General features: G+C 37.6%; 1 protein-coding gene across 1 annotated transcript; it reads right to left on the bottom strand.

Annotated features, from left to right (window-relative positions):
- Positions 1 to 4,420: 4,420 nt before the first annotated feature.
- LOC128172341 (uncharacterized) lies at positions 4,421 to 17,690 on the bottom strand. Its single transcript, XM_052838143.1, has 8 exons — positions 17,312 to 17,690; positions 10,033 to 10,724; positions 9,308 to 9,502; positions 8,510 to 8,718; positions 8,057 to 8,171; positions 7,498 to 7,618; positions 5,774 to 5,889; positions 4,421 to 5,251 (listed from the first exon to the last, which is right to left on the bottom strand). Exons 1-8 carry the CDS (start codon positions 17,667 to 17,669, stop codon positions 5,198 to 5,200), a joined length of 1,860 nt encoding a protein of 619 aa, XP_052694103.1. The 5' UTR covers positions 17,670 to 17,690; the 3' UTR covers positions 4,421 to 5,197.
- Between the last annotated feature and the right edge of the window lie 207 nt (positions 17,691 to 17,897).

Below are 17,897 nucleotides of genomic sequence, written 5' to 3'. Positions count from 1 at the left end.
AGTCTTTTTTTTCTCATGAAATTCAAATGAATTTTGTCCGTCCCGTTTTATAACTACAAAAGGTCAAAGTTTATGATTCCCATTTTCATTTTGATGAAATGTAAACAATTTCGTGAAAATATGTACATTTTATATGTGACTATTATGGGGGTTATTTATGCTTAAAATGCTCGAAAATAATATCACTATTAATATCATGATTCACTTTTATTAATTTCTGATGAACTATCTAAAAATAGAATAAAATGCAACAAAATTCTTAATTTTGGACTACTATTATGTACACGAAAACATCTTATTTGAAACCTTTCCAAGTCCACCGATTTCAGGAAAAACGTATCTTAGAATATGTGTAATCTGATGTTTCTAAAACACTATTCAAAACCATATGATGCGGATTTCGTTTTCGTGGAAATTATTAAAATGCTTGTTTCCTTAGGAAAACAAAATGATGTTTCAAAAACTCCCTATTTTAACGAGGCTGAGTACAGATCGAGTACACACGCTTTCGCGCAGTGTTTCATTTGTATTGTGACGTCATCTTTTTGCTTGGTTGACGCCATGGCGTGATAGTTTCAACTGCAGATATTCAACAAAAATTGTTGAAAATAACTCGTTTGATGCGTAAAATTGATCTTATATTGTAGAATAAACATAAAAGTCTCAAAGTTTAAGCTATATTTGGGCTCGGGTCGGAAACGTGAAGAGGTTCAACAAGCCTAGCTCTATGTCACGTTTTCTTGACCCGCCTAAATATAGCTTAATTCATATATTTCAAGACAGTAAGCATGTATTTATATTAATGACCCTTAATATGTGCATTATATATTTGTTTATTACTTAAATATGTCTGATTTTTTTTAATAATACTATATAAATCACCATTTCCGTGTTTGTCAAATAAAAAATAGCCATTATCTGACAAATCTGGGAAATTGGGCATACAAAAAAAACCCAGCTTTGATAAGACCCCCGGAACAAACCAGGAGGTAAAAGGGTTTTTATTATTTGACCATTTGATGCCTTTTAGCAATAACTTTAATATGTAGAGCAGAAAAAGAAATCCCTAGGGCAAAAGTTTTAAAAAAATGTAAAAAATGTGCAAAATTGATACATTTCAAGCAAAATCCCATAGGGTCCTTTGTTTAAAATTAACAAACTTTGAGATGACCCCTTAAACAAACGGTGTGGTACATGTAAATGTCTAATTTTTTTTAATCTAAAAATAATATTTATATCGGTAGAAATTCATGTAAAAAATTTCATTCAAAAATCTAGGGCAGAACAAATTAGACCCGGTCTCGTTAAGAAGATACTGACTAATTCATGTTAATTCCGTTAAAACATATAAAATACTTTTGAAAAAAATTAATTTTGTCAAACAAAATCTTACAGATTAATTTTTCCAACAATGTAATAGTGAACTAAATAGCGCCTCAAAAGCTGCTATATATCGTATTTTTAAATCCAATTTTTGTTGTGAAGACTATTTACTACTACTACATTGAAATTTAAGAAACTTATTACAAACCATCATCTCCCTATAGAAATTGGTAGGTGGAACAATACTCCATGTGAAGACCGCAACTGCGGCTTATGTGAAGCTAATCAAATTGGCGATGAATTTCATTATGTTTTAAATTTAAACCAAATAAATTTTATGAAAATGTGTACTTTAATTTGTAAAATATTAGTATAATATGATTTGGTCGGTCATCCTATGTAACACCCATATAAAATACATAGTTTTTTCTGTTTCTCTTTTGTACATCCTGCTTTTCTTACACGTTTGTATATAATTATTCTGCACTTCATATAACACTATAATTATGTTTTGTATGTGTAATAAATAAACTTGAAGGATGCAGCAATGAATAAAATTCTACACAGATTTTACATAAAATTGTTAAGATTTGTAAACATGAACGTCGGTAGGTGATGATATTTGTTGGAAAAGTCTTTGCATAGTGTTACTTCACAGATGATAAAAAATGGACAAACTTGTAATTTTTATTCTCCCTAAGAAATACATTTCTGATTTTCTCGAGGAAAACAGGGAATGTATAATAAATGAAGAAACCTTGCCTATAGGTATTCGTCCCACACAACCATTCGTTTTTCTTTTGTGAATGCTTGGGGAAAAAGCTGAGTAGGATGCCGACATATTTTCTCTCCTTGTAATGTAAAATTATACATGTATATCTTTCATACTGATGTGTAAAAAAACCCGATACTTCTGTTTATGCATATATTGTACCTTTGTCAATTATTGTAACTGTGTTGGTGCCAATAAATTATTTGTATTTGTATTCCTTGATAGGTGTGTACAATTACTTAAATATTTTCAAAAAGCAACAAAGGAGAGCCCCATACAGAGTACATGTATATTGAACAAGATATTCTGAACAAACCACATAATTATATTCACTGAATCTTGAGAAAAGTCCACATTATTTTAATCACGAATTTAGGCGGGCTCAATGGTCGCGGTCATTTTTAGACTGAATTGAATTCCTTTAAAAGAAGATCTCTATATAAGAACATAGAAAAATGCCCAAATTTACTTCTACTTCACTGAATAATCCTGTGGCAGAGTCAGGTATATGGCATTCCTACTAGCTCTGGCTAGTGGCTTAACCCTTTAGCTCGATCGGTAGAGTGCTGGACTGCCGTGCCAGAGGACCCGGGTTCAAACCCCAGGGTTCAAACCCCAGCAGAGGCAATAAGTGTCTCTGTTACAATAGTATAAGGCTAAAGACATAGTCTCAACAAATTTAATGAAGATCTTATGGGTAATTTGTCGAGCACACAGCCGATAGCTAGCTTTTAAAATGTGACTGAAAATTAACAAGATTTTTTTCTTGAATATAAATAAAGATTAATAACAAGTGTGATGGCTTTATTTCTGTGAATACTGTGCATGTTATATACATAATTCATAAACTATTGTAGAAACCAAATGAATCAGAAATAGCACAGATGTTTAATAACCTCCCCCCCCCCCCCCCGCCTTCACATTGAAGATCAAGTACAACTAAAGTACTATATTCTTTATATATTACAGTACCGATCAGACCCAACCTAACACCAGAGTAAACCCCAACTAAACCCCGGGTTTACTTTTTGGGTTTACTTGGGGTTTACTTTTTGAAAATTTGGGTCCACTCGGGGTTTACCTTGGGTTTACTTTGAAATTGCTTTTGAGGTCAACTGTATGCACTGGAGTGTGAAGCAGACTAGTATTTTGTCTTGTCATCCTACTGCCTGTAATTCCTACCCTTTGTATATTCCGAATACACAATTAGCGTCTGCTTTCAGGTGTATATTTCTGACTGGGTTAACTCTCTGTGTCCACTCTGGGTTTACTTTGGGTTTACTCTGGGTCCACTCTAGTAAGCCCGAAGTAAACCCGGAGTAAACCCAGAAAGTAAACCCAGGGTTTAGTTGGGGTTTACTTTCTGTTAGGTTGGGTCTGATCGGTACTATATATATTATATATATAGTGGAAATTTATCAATTAGTTTAAAAATTCTAACTAAGCTTTAACATCAGATCACATAATAGCACAAGATATGAAATCAAAACAGAACAAGACATATAAAGAATGCAATACCACAATCAATACAAGTATAACAGGTATCCTTTTTTCTCTAAAAAGAAATATAAAAAGCATGGAGTGTACACCACATTGCGACGGTTAACAACTTCATTAAATAATAATTATTGACTTTCCAGAATCAAGTTAATCTACAACAGTCCAATCCACACTTTGCAAAAGTTGTTTCCCTTTGCGGGGTCAACCAAAAAGGTCAAAAGGGAAAACCCAACTTTTTCCTTTATGCAACCAAGTATTTGGGCGTCCTGTGATGAAATCTGTTGGAATTTGGTCTATTCCTTCAATATGTTTGTTGCCCAAACTTGGGGCAATCAAAATACAGAACGGAAACGGATGACAAAGTTATAAACCTTTAAACTACAAGGCTACTGTGAGAAATCAATGTGTTTTCCCCAAAAGATAGCGACCAAGGGACTTAACTTTTGTAAAGTGTGGATTTGTCTATGTATCATGAGTAAACAAATATGTATTTACCCCAATATTATAAAAAAATAGTATATTAAAAATGGATAAGTTTGTTAATTGCCATTTACATTTTGCTCTGTTGATTATTAAAACTGTCATTTTGTTTTTTGTTCATAATTTAAACATCCATGTTTGTTGTTAATCATTTTTGGCGGGCAGACCAGTTTAAATACCAGTGCCAGATGGCTCAGTTGGTAGATCACCTGACTAGAGATTCAGGGGGCCTGTGTTTGAATCCCGGTCTGGTCAGTCATTATTTCTCCCATCCCGTTACACATTTATACATTCAAGTACATCCCTGATTATTCAACGACAGATTCCAGAAACATATAGATGTAAAAGCATTCAAAGGATTTATTATTTTGCAATACATCATTTATAACATTACTCATAACAAGTAACTGCAGAAATAATACCATGTTTTTTCGATTGCAGAAGATTTTTCAAGCTTACGTGATATATATAGATGACAGTGTTACATATTTCTCCCTAAATTAAACCATATACATTTACAAGCTGATATACCCTACTTGTATTTTGAGAATGAATTTTAAAACAATAGGATTTTGTAAAAGCTATTACCGCATATGTGCCCTTGGCATATACATATACAGTAAGCATATACACCAAAGCTTCTAATTAATCACAAATGATATTGCACTTTTAATTCATAAAAAATGAATTCTTCTCATATAAATAACTCAAACAAAAATGATTAATAATATGATAAAACAAAAACATAACAAAACAATTTTTAAAAGATAAGTGCTGATATTATGTAATAAAAAGCAAAAAATAAAAAAATGAAAAAAAAAAATTGAAAGAATGTTGGAAAGTAAAGACCTTTGTTTCCAATCCTAGAGTAAATGTCAACTCCACATTTGGAAAAGACACATACAGTATAATACAATTCTGTTAGTTCCACTTAAAACTAAAAAGCAGCATGAAGCAATATTGCTTTACATGAAACAAGACCACTTAATAAACCACTGGTACATGTAACAACATGAGTTATACAACAATCTTCTTGCATTTTTCTCTCACTAATTTTCGATGTCAAAAGTGATGGGGTTATGAGGTATCATGATGTCATTTCCTGTAGACTGGGCATGCTCACTAGCTGTTTCCTGGAGACTCTAAATGACGTCTGCAGACAGGACAGGTAGCAGACTGTAAAAGGGTCAAAGGTCACCAACACACCACAAAACGTTATATACATGTACAAAATTTAATTTTAGCATACATATGCTTTTATGATGTAAAAACATTCTGCATGACAATCTCTTTTTATGATTAAATGTCATTGAGAGTACAAAGTGTAATGTTTTCTGCACAATCTGTAGTAAATTGAAGTATAAGGAGAAAATTCATAAGCTAACCAATTAAAAATAATAATTGGTTTTGTACATTTAACTCTTTTTTAAAAGAACACTTTGTGGTTGATTTAGCATAAACTGTGCCAACCCGAATTAAACTCCTTAAATTGGGTTCCCTCTTATTTCGGAATAATACCTGTAATATCTAATTGTTTAGATTGATACAGTACTTAACCAGTACAACAACAAAAATCCTTGTATTTTTTTAAAAAATAGTTCTACTTTAGTATTTAGATAATTTTCAAGGTAACTATAGGATAAAATGGTTTTGTCAAAACATAGATAGGTTGTTTTGTGTACCTACTGTACTTCTTACCTTGGCCAGCCAAGCTTGGATGCAGTGGAGATGAAACAAATGGTTACACGGAAGATGGGAACTGGTATCCATGACAACAAAAGAGGACAGACATATAGAGCAGGGGGCAAGGTCATCTGTAATATGAAGGTCACTAATAAATAACGTAATACATAAAATAGTGAACAATTTTTTCTGAGAGTTATGAATAGAAAAAAAAATTGGTATCATAGCTTTTTTATATATTTTAAGTGTCATTATACAATTTTATACAGTCATACTATCGTCTGTCCAAAGATATTTTTGCTGCATATTTTCTTAAATTATTCGATATTTATAAATACCCCTTGATTCACATAATGTTCACTCAATAGCATGAAAAAATCCCAAGATTTCCCTTTTGAGATGCCCCCTCTAGCTTATCATGTTTCAATACATGCCTAAAAATAGAAAGTCTGAAGGGATTTTGCACAACCTAATTAAAATTAGACCTTTGATCCGCTCCTTATAGATTGCTACACAAAGCGATCTATCAGGAGCGGATCAAACATCTACTTTTAATTAGATTGAGATTTCCTCTCAGACTTTGCGAGTTATTCCAAGTGACTTCCGAATGGAAAAAAGATGTCAACATTCCCCAATTTAAATCTCCATAGGAAATCTGATTTCGCTCCTGTGAATTTCAACGAGGGAAAAATGATAATATATTATTGAAGTTATCTTGGAAAATTTCCCTTTCAATGATTTCAATTGCACTTCTTTCACAGGTATGTGTATTCTTATTAAAAATTGTCCAAATGTGCAGCATAAATATTTTGGGAAGGACTATAGTATCAAAATGCATGATACATACAAATTAAAATATGAGGAACTTATATAATTTCACATATTCATTTCCAAATTTTTCAGTACATCTTTTCATCTAAATGGGCATCTTACCAATAAAATTACACTACATGTATAAAATCCCCATATACAAGGTTCTTATACTGTGAATTCCTAATTAAACGCAAAGAAATTAATATATAGCATAAAATTGCAAGAAGCATCTCTCGCGGACTTTAAAACCTCGCAATTATTTTCTGATAGTTGATAACTATAGAAAATATGGATAAATGTTCCGTGTTTGTGATTTTATATTCTTGCGATTTGATACAAAACAGCGGGATCGCAGAATTAGGTACTCGTGTAATAAAAGAAATTTACAGCATCCTAATTAACTAACAATTATATAATAAATATTACTGTAAAGTTAACGTACTATATTTGGTTGTGTATTCTATTTAGCGCTTTTAGTGGGACGCGTCAACCGCTAAATCAAGTTCATCGCTAAATGCAATGCATATATGTGAAGGAATAGGCACACTCAGGATTAAACTAAATCCAATCCACACCAACTTTTTTTTGCCAAATATGATACACGCCAAATATACAATGTTATATGTAAACTTTACAGTACTGTATAACCATTAAAAAAAATAACACCTCTGCGTAAAAAAAAACACCTGCACACTAAATAACATTACAGATACAGTTGAACTTCGATATCTCAAACACTGATATATTGAATACAATGGATGTTGCGAAGTGATATGTAAGTCACAACCCCCTTTTTTTTAAAGTATTTTACCCTCGATATCTTGAACATGTTGAATACTTGAATATCTCAAAGTTTTCAAACAGTCCCATCTAGTTAGAGATAACAAAGTTTGACTATAGATTTGATGTGTATGAATAGGTGATACCGATTTGCTGGTCCGTGACTGGGTTGGAAGGAAGGCTCTCAATGGTAGATACTGAGGCGGGGGGTGGAGCCTGTTCCTCCCCACCCCCAAGATTTATCTCCTGTAGCTGGGCAATCATTGTCTGCAGGAACAAAAATACATCATTCTGTACAAACCATATTTTCATAAATACTGAAAACTGTTAATATGTGTTTCTCATTTACTAAGCCCCCTTGGAGCAGACATAATATAGTATGAACAGGGTAAGTTTCTGCCTCAGGTTTTTTTTTACGCCTCGCTACACTTGCAAACGGTTTCACTGCATCTTGAATTTGCCAAGACAATATTACTTTTATCAAGGTTTGTTACTGACTGACTATGGAAGTATACTGGTTTGATAAATTTCATAGACAGTTAGACATCAATTTGGGAATGGTCGTTATCTTTCATCAAAATTTAAACCTCAGGTATTGCTGCAGTATAACTTTTGATTTAAAATCTTATACAAAGCTAGTTCTATGAGAAGAAATGGCTGATCTAATAAACCCCCTCCTCTAGATGACTGCCCTATCACTAATACCTCAAACATGGCCTCCAGCTGGTGTGAATCCAGTGGTGGCAGTAGGCTGATCTGATAAACCCCCTCCTCAATGTCATCATCCTCTGGTTCAGAGGTCACAGAGCCAACAGGGATTCTGTAGATTGAGATATTCAATTAGTTGGAAAAATGGGGGATTCACTGATAAGAATATAGATGTAATTTACACAAAAAGAATTAAAATTGCAAGGAAGATTGCTTTAATTTTTGCATGTATTAAAAAAGTTCAAGCTGCTCATATGGGCAGGAATGCTCAAAAAGATGAATTTGTTATCTAAAATAATGTAGAAAGTCAGGCCTTCATTCATTTATGGTATTTTGTTTAATTTTAGGAAGAGTGCAAATAAGTTCTAGAACTTGTTCTACTAAATTGTGTAAAATATGCAATGAAATCAGAAATATTTCAATGCAATGTATTTAAGCCCTTACACTAACCTTTCAGGACTAGAGTTATCTTCCCTTCCAGAGCTCTCCAGTCTGTCAGCTGTCTGCCAATCAAGGTCAAGGACATTGTCATGGTGACTCTGACCTGAGCCAACACAGTGCCCGCAATCACATTCAAACTCGTCATCAGCCTGACAGCTGTCTGAGCTCAGACTCGAAAATAGGTCAGGGATCGTCTCAGAGGAGGCATCACTGGAAATCTAAAAATAGAAAACAAATGAATCTGTTGAGTTTCAGGGACTATGTCAAAATCATTATTACTCAATAGACAAAAGATTTAGTAATTTAGTATGAATCCATTAGATTTTAATGAATGTAGTAAAGATGAATCTAGTCAGCAGTCATAAGTTCCTGCATGTATTTGGATGAATTGTTTTTTACAAAATCCAATTACCGGTACTGATTTTTTGTTTCATATTTACATACTGTACAGTAAATATACCATACTTAGCATATTTGTATGATTTAAGGAAGAAAGATTTTTCAACAAATTAGACTATATTTCATTTTATATCTAGTTCTTTCTGTATTTATTAAATGTTTTTCTGCAAGAAATTTGACAGAGAAATGCCGCTTCTACAGTATTATAATACATGAATACACAACCAAATGTTAAGCATTAACAGTATTTATGAGGACTGGATAATCAAGGCCATTTCTAGGCTATATTAATCTCCTTAAGATGAAGAACTCTGTCAAATCATATCTGAAAATCTAAAGATCGGGTGGTTAATTTTGTCAACCACCCAGCCTGTTTAAAACTCTTTTGTTTTAAATAGTCATACAAACCTCATCTTCTGCTTTATTAAGTTCATGTTCAATGAAGCTGATATTCTCTACTTGCTCCGCGAGGCAGTTGACAGCAGCCTCCAAATCTGGGTCATCGTCAGAACAGGCGGCAAGTCCAACGTCCAACCCAGCACCGCCCTCCACAAACTGATACCACACATCACTGTCACTGCCGCATGATTTACCACTATTGTCCTGTAAACATGGAACAAATATCATGGATTCTCTTTTATAATACTGAATATAGGGTTATTTTTTGCCCCGTGTAATTTTCCACCTTCAATTTGCATACAGTTTCGTCCCGTCTTAAATTTGCCCATGTATGCAGACACAGTTGTGTTTAAAGGGAGATAATTTGAGGCACTGGAATATGCCCAGTCTTAAATTTGCCTGCTGGCAACAAGGGCGAAAAGGGTGAAAATAAAACTGGGGCGAATATTTCCCTGTATACAGTAGAATAGGACAAGGTTCACAAATAGGCTAAAATCCATACTCTTTAGTTAAAAAACCAACGCACTACCAACTGAGCTAGAAGGTTAACCCACTTGCAAGGGTTAGTAGGAGTATGGAAGTACTGAACCTATATTACACACACTAATCCACCAGTTTAGATCAAATTTGTTAAATATCTTATATGTTACTGCACACTTTGTTTGAAAATAATTAAATTTTACAATAAAATCTCAATCAATTAAGCTTATCGGTTTAATCATTTACAAACACACCTTATTTTCTTCATCAAGATGATCAAGATTCAAATGTTCCAGGAAGTTGTATTTCCCCACATCCTCCGCTAGGCGATTCACTGCCGCCTCAATGTCCTCATCCTCGTCGGAAAGGACAACACCCTCCACACAATGCCACATATCATTGCCACCACGATTTTCATGACAAGATTCCTCATGATTACCCTCAACACTTGGCTCCCTAGAGGAGCAAACAGCGCCCTCCACACAATCATGCCATATATCATTGTCGCCATGATTTATATCACTAGATTCATCACGATTGTCCGTGACACATGAGCATGATTCATCAAGATGGTCACATGATCCCTGGTTGCTGTTCCTTATACCTCCCTGCTGTACAGAGCAACCTCCACAAAAACCCATCCTCTTATCTTGTTCTGAATATTTCAAATCCATGACTGCAGTTTGTGAATGACTCTCAGAATCTTTCTGACAACACAGTACATTTTTCACAGCTGGAAGAGAAGAGCTAGCCTTGTCTTTATTGGCTGATGGGCATGGCAAAGGGGTCTGTTTACTCAGGTTGTCATGACAACGAGGAGGTAATTGTTGGGTCTGAGGTCGTGGGATTTCTGGGAGATCGTACCGTTCACTACTGCTGTCCGAGTCACTCAGCTCATTCCGTAAAACCCTGGTCTGTGGAGCATGCTCAGTGACACAATTCGTTCCTGAAAGAATTCAGATCCTAATCATGAAAAAGGACAGTACCATCTTATGATTATATGTATGATATGACAAAATATTTAAGAGGATATAATGAAGTCTTACAACATGCAAAGTATTGAAAGAATAGTTTCACAGAGTGAATTACACCAGCTAAACACTGTAGATAGTTTTAGGGTTCTCTTTTAACAAGGTGATGAATGGTAATGTTTAACTTATAAAAACTCAAAACATTTTCAACTTTTTTTTCATTTCAAATATGTCTGCTGATGAATACTGCAAATATAAATTAAAATCCAAACCTCTAACCTGAGCAGAGGATCAAAGAGACAATATCAGAATATGTTTCCAATCATTAAATAATTTACTATTTCTGTTTTGGATGGAATTATTAACAAAAAACACAAAATCGCAACCTTCTCGGTCCCGTAGATTTTTAGAGCAAATTGAAGAGAGAAGGACAGAGAGACAGAGAGAATTGTGATGCCGTTGTGCCACAATAAAAATATTTTCAACTGGGAGAAGGCGGTCTAAGTTATGAAACTTGTGCCCAATCCCAATTGTATTTTTGTACAATAAAATATTTTCAAATCACAACGGTTGTGGTCTACAACCGATTTGAAAATATTTTTATTGTATAGAAATACAATTGGGATTGGGCACAAGTTTCATAACTTAGAACGCCTTCTCCTACTTTTCTCTCGTCTACAATTAAACAATGAATGATCATGATGGGGTTTATAAGTGTAAAATAATAATTTGCTTTATCATTTATAGCGGTATATCACTGGTAAAGGAATGAAGCAAGCAGCCTAAACAGATGGCATTATACCAATAGTGTGTTCAGTACATTGGAAATAAATGTATGAAAAAGCCTAGTTAGCCTACGTAAATTGCATTTAACCCTAGTGTAATGTGGAATCATTTTTATTTGTGGAGGTCAATGTTCGTGGATAGCCAAAATTTTCCTGGTGCATGGGGACATTATTTCATTGGTAGCAAGTTTGGGATAATTTTGATAAATATTAAACAAATGCGCCAATCAGTACACACCGAACTCCGGAGTATTAGCACAACACGTTTATTCAGAAAACGGCGGTGAACATAAGCAATACACAAAAAGGGAATAATAGAATGTCGAGCCCGACTTATAAACATAACATAAATACTGGCGTGGTCTCTTTTTTTTTTTTTTTTTTTTGACATAGAGATAAATGGTTATCATAAGGTAGACTACCTTCAAACCATAGGGGATTATTCTGCCCCTTACAAAAAAAACTGATACAAAAAAACTAGTAAAGTTCATAGTCCTGTAAATATGAGGGTAAGGTTTTCTGTCTGACTGGACGAGATGGTACTGCTTTGGTAGCGACATGTGGGAGAGTTTGTGAGAGAGTGTGCTGATCAAGTACATCAGGAGTGTGGTTGTCAGAATGAAGATCAGGAGTGACTCCGTCGTCCCTTACTTCTGGGTAGATATCCTCCTCTGGGGGTAAGCGTATCTCATCAGGTATATCTGGAAGGCTGGGAGGTTGGGGCTCTTCAGGAGTCCGTGGAAGATTTTCATCCTCTTCCTCTGAGGAGTATGTCGCAATGTTAGCAAGATGTTCGGAATAGAGGCTTGAAGAGATGGCACAAGGAACCTTGTAACATTCATTCTTTCTTACACGATAAGATGCTTTTCTCAGCTGATTACCCTTAAACTTGCGCACGTTACACCATGATTGGTCACAAGAAACCACGAGGTATCTATCGCGTCCTTGTGTTTTGTTGCGATCACTGTATAAGTACACCAGATCCCCGACATGGATTTCTGGTTCTGGTCTGAACCCAGATAAAGGAGCTTTACTGGCTTCACTGTGTGCATGGTTTTCAATGCGGTTTGAATGCTGTTGTTCGATGAGTTGTCTGTCCTTTATTGGTAGCTGCATATTGCTGAACTGATCCCTCTGGGTCAACATTTCTCGTGCAGAGAGACCACGGTTTCGTATGCGAGAGTTGAGCGTGGCAACGGAAAGAGTCAATAGCAATGGCGTTATGAAGCCTGGCATAGGATCCTGGCGAAGGATTTCTTCTTGTAGTTCTTGGATGGCTCTTTCTGCGACAGGATTCTTGTTTTTATTTTTGATGCGACCAATTTCAATCATTATGCGATGCTTCCTGAGCAGAGGGTCATCAACAAGAGACTGGAATCCTGGTGCGGGGTCTGTACGAACGATAGCATTTGGGCCATCTAGGGGGCGGAGTTCAATGCACAGACGAAGGAGGCCATCTCGGAGAGAATCTTTTCTTTCGTTGTCGATAATGATGGCAGATGTATATGAAGTAACGCATTCACGCAGGACTAAGATGAATTGCCTTTCTCGTCGCATTACATCTGCAGCAAATGAGACGCCTATGGCGACTTGGGGCTCTGATGTTGTCTGTTCTGTTGCTGTGTGTGTCGCTTTACGTAAAGCAGCACAATGGAAGCAGTTTTCGGAGACTATTTCAACAGCTTTATCCATGTCTAAGGCAAAGAAATATCTGTTTACCACTGTGCGGAGCTGGTGACACGATGGGTGGTTCAGCTGAACGTGTAATGAAGTTAGTATGCCATGTAGGACGTTTCTTGGGACAATAATACAGTCACGTGTAGGAGAAAATGGCGAGTCTCTTTTTACAACAAGGAGGCCATCATGTGCAATAGTGGCTACTTGTAGGTATCGTTTGACGTCGCGAATGTTGTTTAATTTCTTCGATGGTCTGGTACCCTGCTTTAAGTGAGCACAAACACGACGCAAGTCTGGGCATTCAGTTTGAATAGCTAGCCAAGTGGATCGTCCAGTAAAAGGGAGCTTGGAGGTACCATTAAGGACTTCATCGATGGAAGTTTGGCGCACCACACTATCTTCGGATTCCCGAATGAATGCGCATAGTTGGCAGTTTGCTTCGACACAGTCCGGAGCATTACGACTTGCAAAATCAGATGGTAAGATTGCGGCACCTTTCACGTGGCGTATAGATAGTTGATACCGACTGATCACGGAGAGAAATGTGGAAACTCGAGGACTGACAGAGAATTCACCTCGACACAGTTTTTCAAATGCCATGACACATGGTTTGCTGTCTGTTAGAATGCACACTCTGTTGCTGGACTGTATGATGTAAGGACTGAAGTGTTTTACGGCAATGGCTATGGAAAGTGCCTCTATTTCACAGGGGATCCATGAGGCTTGTCTTCCTCTGAGCTTCGCACTGAAGAATCCACAGAGAAGTAGCTTGTTATCTCTAGTAGCATATAATGTAGCACCTACTCCATGGTTTTTAACTGCACCATCAGTAACAATCCACAGTATGTCGTTTGGGCGTGGTAGGTGAATTGTTTCATGGGAGGAAACAGCGTCTTGTACGGTTTTGAAGTTTGCTAGTAGTTCGTCGGTCCATCTGACATTATTTGTTGAATCCTGTCCAGCGATCGCATCATCTAATGGGGCAATGAGAGAAGCACAGCCAGGGACGACTCGACTAAGAACCTTCACAGCACCTATGAATGACTTCAGTCCAGAGACTTTCTCAGGAGGGCAGCAACTAGATAATGTTGCTATCCTGTGAGGGCTTGCTTTGAGTTTGCCCATTTCCCATACCCATCCGAGAATGTTGGTTGTTTTTGGAGCTATGATGGTTTTGGTTGGTGACAGTTTCAGATTGCATTTTTGAAGGGCGGCAAGGACTCTTGTCCAATTATTTAGGAGGTCCTCAGGTGAGTTGCCGCCGCAGTACAAGTCGTCAGCTAGTTTCACAACAACGCCTTCCTCTAGTAAGTCTCCGAGTACGCGGCACATTAATTCTTCGAGCGCGGTCTCTGATCCAGGCATGCCCATGGCCGATCTGGTATACACGCGCACTCCTCGAAACGGTGTCACAACACCACAGTACTTCATAGATGATTTGGACAATGGGATTTGGTAGAAGGATTTTGTTAGATCTGATACCGCAATGTATTTCCACTGGGCTATGTGTCGCAAAATACCGTCTACATTGGGCATCAAGGATGGTTGTGGCTTTGTGTATCTACCCACATCTGCGAAGGCCGTTACCAAGCGAAATCCACCATTTGGTTTCTTGACTAGAAATGATGGGTTCAGATATTCTACAGTTACTCCAATCTCCTCTGGACGTATAAAGACGCCCTGTTCCTCTAGTAGATTGAATTGTTCTTGGAGTTCGGAGAGTTGGTTGCGCGAGTATTGGGGAAGCCTTCCTTTGCGCTGTGGAGGTAATACAGGTCCCATGTTAACTGTTGCTTGGAACGGTCCAGCTTTACCGTTGTAACCGGGTAATGACGGGCTAAAAACATTGTCAAATTCTGATAGAGTGTCAAGGAACGCCTGTCTGTCATTTTTGGTAAGAACATTATGCGGGTCCAACTGTACTGTAGAAGAGTAAGGTACACTGTTCTTCGCTGTCAGGGTTTTCTTTGGGCGCAATTGTTGTTCACTATTCTTGGAGCCAATGCACGATTCGGCAACTTCAAATGTGATGTTGTCTGATATCACGGCTGGTCGGATCTGACAAAGGTGTTCATGGCGCTTGACTGTAAGTGGTTCTGGAGTGAGATTGGGAATCCTCACTTTGTTTGAAACACTGTGTAGTATGTCAGGACACGGCCACATTTTAGTACTGTCACTAGTTTTAAGATTTGGCGAAGGATGATGAGGTTCGATGGCGTAGCATTGGTCAGGCAAAGCCAAATCGCTTGGAACGTTAATTTCGATGTACTCTCCTGGCCATATGGTGGTGGTAGACGCAGCACGCACTGTTATAGCACGGCGGATCGAGTGTTGTGAAGCTGATGCGGAGTTTGAACCATATGGGTAAGTATGTTGTCCACCAATTACGAGTTGTCGCTTGGCTGGGCGTACTGATATGTCGTTGTACTCCATGAATGGAATTCCAGCTAGTATGTCAACGTCAAGGTTGTCAACAACCAAGCCTTCAAAGTACAATGAGTGATCATCTCTAGTGAAGAACAGTCTAGTTTCACCAACAACGTTCAATGGAGAGGAACCGTCAGCCTGGTGAGCTGACTGAGATGTGTTTTGGATTTTCGCATCGAGTAACACGGCGGTAGACAAACGTATCATATTGCCCGTAGCACCTGAATCTATGGTTAGGCGTACATGGTGGTGTTTATGAAATGTGTCCAAGTAGGGGGACTGTCTGATCTGTACCCGAAAGGCTTGAGTCGGTTTTTGTTGAGAACAGCAAACCGTCGACTGTAGATCTTCTTGATACGAGGGGTCCTCTTCATCATCTGAATCAGAGCCTATGATTTGTCTGGCCTTAGCAAGGTAGTTTCTATCGCGTTCTGGAAGGAATTTACATTTACTGAGGAAGTGGTTATCTGGTCTTCCTGCTTCCTTACACAGAGGGCACTTCTTAGGTAGCGACGGACGAGAGGTAAGTTGTACCTGACGTGGTTGTCGGTGTCTGGGAGAATTGGTGAACGGTTGGAGTTGCGATCTCATCACTTTTGCATCATTCATGGTGTGAATTTCTTCCAATAATGAATGTAAGGCTTGTGAAATTTCAGGCTTGATGGAAGTGAGAGTTCGTGATCGTAGTTCCGTGCCGTATCGTTGTTTAACGAGTCTTGGCAGGTCGGAGTGGAGAAGCCTCAGCCACGTTAGTACGATGAAATTTTCAAGTGTAGGTGTAAGTTCTTCATCTTCATCAATAGGGTCACCGTTATGGGAGATACCACCTCCATGTTTCAGTAGACTGTCTTCCACGAATGACACTAGCCTTTGGTACAAGTCTTCTGGCTTCTCTCCTGGTTCTAACTTGATGTTGGTGAAGTCAATGAAATGTGCGCCGGTGGACTGAAAACCGTAATGCAATCGTATTTTTTGCCAGACTTCTTCCATTGAGGTCGATTTATCCACTATGGAATTTCTAGAGATTAATGGGCAGTAATTCGCTATCTGCCCTAACATTAGTTCTAACAAAGTTGCTTTTTGTTCTTTTGTTTTTCGCTTTCGTTCGGCCACATCTTCTCCATCGTCGGTAAAACCGCGGTACGGAGCGTTCTTTGATTTCTTTTGCCATTGGAAGTTGCCTACCAAGAAAGGGGCGAAGTTTGGATCGAGGGAAAGTGTATATAAAATGTTCTGCTTCCAATTTTGAAATGTATTTATAGTCTCGTCTTTTCCGAGAGGCCATTGTTTTGGCGCGCGAACAGTGGTCATGATTTACCTCACCGTTGTGCGTTGAATTCTTCACAGAGTTATATAAGAACACCTCTTAGTTCCTCGGGTGCAGGATTTTATTTTCCTCTCTGAGACGTAGGACGAATCCGCTGCCACCACGCCAATCAGTACACACCGAACTCCGGAGTATTAGCACAACACGTTTATTCAGAAAACGGCGGTGAACATAAGCAATACACAAAAAGGGAATAATAGAATGTCGAGCCCGACTTATAAACATAACATAAATACTGGCGATGCTTGTTAATTGGGGATGTAATTTTGTGGGCAAGGGTTACCCACGAAAGGCACGAACATTGGTCCCCCACCACGAACAATGATGATTCCACAGTATTCAATACCTATGTCCCTGGGTTCTGAATGACAGCGTAGTCTGTTTAATAGACTGGATCTCAGTCGGTCCGACAAGAACGGAATGGCATAGTGTAGCCCCGACATAAAGTCACAGGTCTGAAGAAGGAGGAAGAGCAAGGAATTGTGGGAGTTTTCTTGGATTTCCCCTTTTGAATATTTCGATCCTCTCCAGGACTTTCTCCTGAGTCCTTCCCTTGTGTGGCTGCTCTTACAATGACATTCACCAGAATCTGAATCACAAGCAGACGACTGAACTCTATTTATTTCACTTTTCTTTATTTTTCCGGAAAATGGTGGATGTGTTTTACCATCCTTGTCACCCTCTTCTCTTATATTATCCTCCATTGCTGATTAAAGTTGAGGCCTGGCACATCTGACGTTCTAGCTGAGACCATTGTCGTAGAAACCATTTCCTGTAATGACATGGTTAGATGGAAATCACATTCACTGAGCTTTAATTTGGTCACATACCACTATTTTTACCCTGTGCCCATTGATCAGTCAAGTAGTTCTATTCTAAAAATGTATGTTTTTTTCCAAAAATTCCCAGGGGTGCTAAATGGGCGAATTTGG

This window comes from Crassostrea angulata, chromosome 2 (genome assembly GCF_025612915.1).
Source record: "Crassostrea angulata isolate pt1a10 chromosome 2, ASM2561291v2, whole genome shotgun sequence".
Lineage (NCBI taxonomy): Eukaryota > Metazoa > Mollusca > Bivalvia > Ostreida > Ostreidae > Magallana > Magallana angulata.
This window is presented reverse-complemented; position numbering and strand designations above follow the sequence as displayed.